This window comes from Octopus bimaculoides, chromosome 2 (genome assembly GCF_001194135.2).
Source record: "Octopus bimaculoides isolate UCB-OBI-ISO-001 chromosome 2, ASM119413v2, whole genome shotgun sequence".
Taxonomy (NCBI): Eukaryota; Metazoa; Mollusca; class Cephalopoda; order Octopoda; family Octopodidae; genus Octopus; species Octopus bimaculoides.
This window is the reverse complement of record NC_068982.1, coordinates 67,794,691-67,800,761: the sequence shown is the minus strand read 5'-3', so window position 1 is coordinate 67,800,761 and position 6,071 is coordinate 67,794,691. Positions and strand designations below refer to the sequence as shown.

At 36.6% G+C, this 6,071-nt stretch overlaps 1 protein-coding gene across 1 annotated transcript in view; it reads right to left on the bottom strand.

Moving 5' to 3' along the window:
* Window positions 1-6: 6 nt before the first annotated feature.
* LOC106867180 (angiopoietin-related protein 7) overlaps window positions 7-6,071 on the bottom strand; it is a 105,653-nt gene continuing 99,588 nt past the window's right edge. The window contains exon 3 of the mRNA XM_014911981.2: window positions 7-975. Within this exon, the coding sequence (XP_014767467.1) occupies window positions 326-975 (650 nt within the window). The 3' untranslated portion in view covers window positions 7-325. The remainder of the gene's footprint in view (window positions 976-6,071) is intronic.

Genomic DNA, 6,071 nt, shown 5'->3' with positions numbered 1-6,071 from the left:
AAAAACCTAAACCATTGTTCATTCTAAATACTTGCAGGTATTATAAAATATATAAAAGAGTCAATAAACACCGAGATTTAAACAGTTGACATTCACAACAGACACTCATTTTCACTGGTACATCCTCATCGAAATACTTTTTAAAAATAGGTAGATAGTTTCAATGAGTTTATAAATTATTTGAATATTGACAAACATATTAAGGAAAACATTTTCTAAGTATACTAAGTAACAAATTCAATTGAATTAGAAGCAACGTTACAATTATCAGACGATCTACTCATCTAGCAATCTAGGCAGACGATAATTTCTGCTATCATGGCGCCTAGAGGTACTTGGGCCTTAACTTCATTTCAACTTTCTTTGCAGAATAATATTCAGATTCTTTCATAGTAAACCAAACAATACCATCAGGGAAACTCGAGCCTCGGTTAGTGTACCAGCCCTTGTGATAGACTCCATTGAGATTGCTGGAAAAGCATCCATTGAACCACCAACCGGATTTCATCTCAGCGGCGCAGTGTTCACGGTGAAGATCATTGTCGGCATCTTTAGTACTAAATGCCATGCCGTTATGGTAACTTAGAGAATCTCCTGCATCACCTTGGTATGCACTAATAGTCAATTTGTATTTATCCCATTCTGATCCTACTTCAAAGAATTCGTATTCGGCAAAGCGACGGGTTCCTTGCCAGTCCCAGAGATCAATACGTAGAATGTATTGTTTTTGTGACGTCATCAAGTGTAGAAAATCGTTTCCTTGCCAGAACTCACCATAAGGGTTACCAAATCCATAGCGATATTCCAACCAACCTCGAGTGAAGTTAGTGAGGCCCTCTAGTCGGCGTTGGACTACAGTCCAGCCAGTTCCATTTATCATTTCGCAATACACATGATCTAACTGCTGGGCATTCTTTGGTTGGATTTGGTACAATCCGCTCAGGTACTGACCACTAGTGTAGATGTCATGGCAATCTGAAACAAGAAACAGAATACAACGTCAAAGAATTTTAAGCGTAATAAATGTGACTGGTTGATTTCATGTATCAGTTTCAAGTGCATACATACATACATACATACATACATACATACATACATACATACATATTCCTTTATTCTTTTACTTCTTTCAATCAACGGTTTGCAGCCGTGCCGTTGTGCCGCCTTATTTAATCGATCTAATCGTACTTATTTTGAATCTAGTACTTACTCTCTTTATCGTCACTTTTGCCAAACTGCTAAGTTACGGAGATGTAAGCAGACCAATTCAAGTTGTTAGGTGGTGAGGGGACAAGCACAAAGGCAGACGCATACACACACACACACATTGCAATTGTTAAGGTTATCTACATTTAAAAATACAGTTCTCAGTTTCATAAAGTCGATAGCGAAAATAAACATCGAAAAACAATGGAATTTAAGATAACGTAATATAGTTAACATTTAAACAATTATATAAACCTTAGTTTTTGTTATTGTCATATGTGATAGAAGTTTGAAAATAAATGAAAGGAAATGCATTATTTAATTATATGATTTTGACATTATGACGAACAAAGTCATCGTTTGACCAGCTTGGGATAGTAGCTAAATCTCTCTCAAATTACGTTCTACCGTCTTTTAAAAAAGGGTAACATCATTTGGATATTTTCAGAAAATGTTCAAGTAGATTATGTGAGAAAGTTGTCCAAAATGAAGATTTTAATTGTAAATTAAACGGTATATAAGTATTGACAAGAAGTCAGTTCCAGCTTTGATGATATTCGGTCGAGTTTTTATTTTTTTAAATTAAAATTTTAAAATATCGTGCAGTTTGGCAAGTAGTGTAATCTGGTATTTCTAACCTTCTCTGAAAATCCTAATTTCGTTGTATAAGAAGATATTTTAGAAAACGTTTTCTCATCAAAATTAAGAGTAAATCTTATGATTATAGAGAGAAAACTATCGGCACTAAAGCAGAGTCTCGCAATCGCAGCACAAGATATCACTGATATGGCGAAGAACATAAATACATCTTTGTTTCAAATACTGGCACAAGGCCAGCAGATTCATGGCTTGGGTGAGTTGATTACATCGACCCCAGTGCTCAACTGGTGCTTATTTTATCGACCCCGAAAGGAATGAAAGGCAAAGTCGACTCCGCGGCATTTGAACCCTGAACGTACAGTTGGACAAAGTGCTGCTAAGCATTTTTCCCGGTGTGCTAACGATTCTGCCAATTCACCGCCTTGAACATAAATATATCTTACTTTTACTTTTATCTACTAAAACCCTTCGCTCCATTTGGAATATAAGTCATAATCTATAACTTTGATTCGCTATTCTCGATTTAAGGCTGTCTATCCCTGAGAGAAGGCCTTTCTCTCCCAGGTCGTGTTGAGTTTGAATTGTCATAGATGCTTTTGTAACTTTGCTTTTTTCTGGGTAGGGGTGTATGACCTTATGTCAATCTATTTTTACCTTTAGGAAGAGGTTTTCCGTATTTGATTGGGCTCCATTCTTTAACCTGTCCAGTAAGGGAAGCCCAATCAGGAGCGTGCAGTACTGCTTTTCTTATGTTATTTTATAGAGACATATAAATCCTACCGTAACTTGATAATAGCATTTTCTCTACGCTGAACAATGTAGATGACATTTACATCTGAGACAATATATTCTAATTATCAAATGTCTATTTCTGTTTTTACTATCAGTAGACTAACATTAATGAATAAATAGCTCTATTGATTTAACAGGAGATGAAAATAGCATTTTTGATGGTCCTGTTTTTTATTTTTGTTTTTTTTAATATTTTTTATCTTTTTGCTGATGTTCGCATAGTTTCATTATTAATCACTATAAACAAAAGTTGAAATCAGGTTACTAATTCAAAATTCACCACGGCTAATTACAATGATTCAAATAATTGCAATAGTCAAATACAAGTGTGTTTAGTCACTGAAATATAGATTTTTAATGTAGACATGTTGTGATTTTATTTTTCATTTGTGTCAGTCATTAGGCAGCGGTCACGCTGGGACACTGAAGGGTTTTGTCGAACAAATCAAGTCCACTACACATTTTTGTAAATCTGGTTTTATTTTTGTAAATCTGGTTTTATTTTTGTAAATCTGATTCTCTTTTGCCGAATCGCTATATTAAGGAGGCGTAAATAAGCCAACATCGATTGTGAAGCGCTGGTAGAAGATAAACGCAGTCACATACATCCATCCATACATACATGCATACATACATACATACATACATACAGTGTACAGAGACATGAGAGGAGAAGTAGTGAACATCATAGAAGCTCCTTCACAAGAAAATATAGACTCCTTCTGGAGGAAAATTTAGAGCGGAGAGATGGAGTTTAACCAAGATGCTCTGTCTTGAAGAAATTCGAAGTTATTGTCCCTGCATTATACCCAAGACATACATCACTGATGGTGATACCCTTATTATTGTGATCCAGAAAGTTCAGGATGGTAAAGCACCTGGAAGAGACTTGATTGTTGTATACTGGTACAAGAAGCTAAATTTCTACCGACCATATCTTATCAACCTATACCAGCAAGCTATTACTGGGATTAGTAGCATACCTGACTGGGTAGCTCTGGCAGAGACAAAACGGATCCCCAAATGCAGAACCACCCACATGGCAAAAAACTGCCCGCAAATTGCACGTCAGAACTTAATGTATAATATATGTACAACATGTTTAAACCTCTTCCTCCAAGACCATTGTGAAAGCAACAGCATCATCACAGCAGTACAAGCAGCTGGGAAGAAGGGAGTATGGAGATGTATCGAGCAATTGTTAATAAACAAAACTGTAATGTCACAGGTGCGAGGGTATAGAAGGAACCTCGTTTCAATGTGGCTATATTACAAGAAAGCATTTGACTCTGTCCTCCATTCATGGATGCTGGAAATCCTTCGACTAATGTTCTAGCGAGCATAGTCAAAGCCATAGCTGATCTGACTTCATCGTGGACTACCATCTTGAAATTAAACACAAGGAGTGATTGTATTATCACTGACAGAATACAGCATCGCAGAGGCATATTCCTAGGGGACAGCCTCTCTGTGATGTTGTTTATACTTTCTGTAAACCCCTTGTCATTCATGTTCAAAAAGTCTGCAGGATATCTCACTGGTTCACAAATGAACAGAAATACCAAAATTACACATTGTTTCTTCGTGGGTAACTTGAAATTGTATGCCAAGAACATTCATGAGATGAAAAAGAGCCTTGACCTGGTTACAAAATTCCCAAAGGATATAGGGTTGGAGTTTGGTCAGGATAACTATTGCTATATAGTTGTGAAAAGCGGGAAAATTGTAAAAGAGATTAGCAACATCTCCATCAATGACTTGATTGCCTTTCCTATATCTGATGAGAAATGTTACAGGTATCTAGGGGTGGATGAAAACATATTTTACAATGACAACTGTAAAAAGAATACGTGTCACTAAAGAATATTACTGTCCAAAACGAAACTTTGGACCCACAGCGACCCACAATGTATTTTCAGTGCCAAAACTCATATCAATATTTGGGCTGCTTGATTGGACGCTTGACAAGATTCGAGCCATTGATGTAAAAACCTGATAGATACTAACCAGCACACAATTACCACATCAACAGCGACGTAGACCGCCTCTATCTAAAATGAAAACAAGGCGGCAGAACCTTAACATCAATCCAAACTGCCTTTGAATGTCGTTTCATATCCCTTCGGCAACATCTTTTAACCACTAAATGTCGAAGTGCATCCCTTGACCAAGTTCGTCTACATGAGGCTCAACATCATAAGACTTGGAAAGTAGCTCCTTGAGCAGCATTCCTTGTCTGATAACCTTAAATACATGCCCAAAGAAGTTGCACGACTCTACCGCAATGTATTATCAGATGAATGTATGAGCGTATATCATCAAAAGACCATGCATGGATATGTTAGTAGAAAGCTCCGAAATAATAGTAACATTGACCATCAAAGCAGTCTAATATGACCCAACAACTGGATTACTTATTCCCAGTTTGAAGGGTATGTGTTTGCAATCCAGGAACAGGAAATATCAACTAAATACCAGAAGCATAAAAGGAACATAGATGCAGGAAAAGCAGCAAAATGTGACAACCGATGCAGAATTTGTGGAGCTAACACCAAAGATATCAACCACATCATAAGCACTTATCCGAAAATATCATCACGTTATTATCTACCGATGAGATATGATGTTGTAGCTAGGACAGCGAATAACGAGATCCTTCGGAAGAATACACACGAGGACCATGAAATAAGAACCCACAGTACGGTGGAAGCCATTGTAATTCATAATAAAATGAGTACAGGTGGAATGTTCCAGTGAAGATCTCAATAAAATATAAACACAATAGACCTGACAATGGTTTGAGATAGAGAAGAGAAATTGTGTACTGTTGTAGAAATCAGCTGCCCAACAGATGTTGACACAAAGCTAAAGATCAGCGAAGAAGAAAATACACTGAATTATTGAGAAATTTGCAGTTACTCTATCCAGATTACAAGTTCAGGTTTATATCTGTAATTATTGGGGCACAGGACTATGTAACACACTACCTACATACTAATCATGAGAAATTAGGTTTCTCAAAACCAGAAAGGAGAAAGTTAATTCGAAGACTACAGATCTAATCCATCACCGGAACTGTAAAAATCTGTAAAACTTTCCAGAATTTTATCATTTAAGTCTATATGAGCATCTCTAGATATGAAACTATATGCATGAGAATACACGCATAAAACAAAACATCCAAATCTACACATATAAATACATATATACATACATGCATACATACATACATACATACATACATACATACATACATACATACATACATACAAAAATAGCCTATTGATATTGTTGAAATTCCAATGAAGGAGCCTTGGTGGTGTGTTTACGTCCCCGTAAATTAGCGGTTCGGCAAAAGAGACCGATAGAATAAGTACTAGGCTTCCAAAAAGAATAAGTCCTGGGGTCGATTTGCTCGACTAAAGGTGGTGCTCCAGCATGGCTGCAATCAAATGACTGAAACAAGTAAAGAG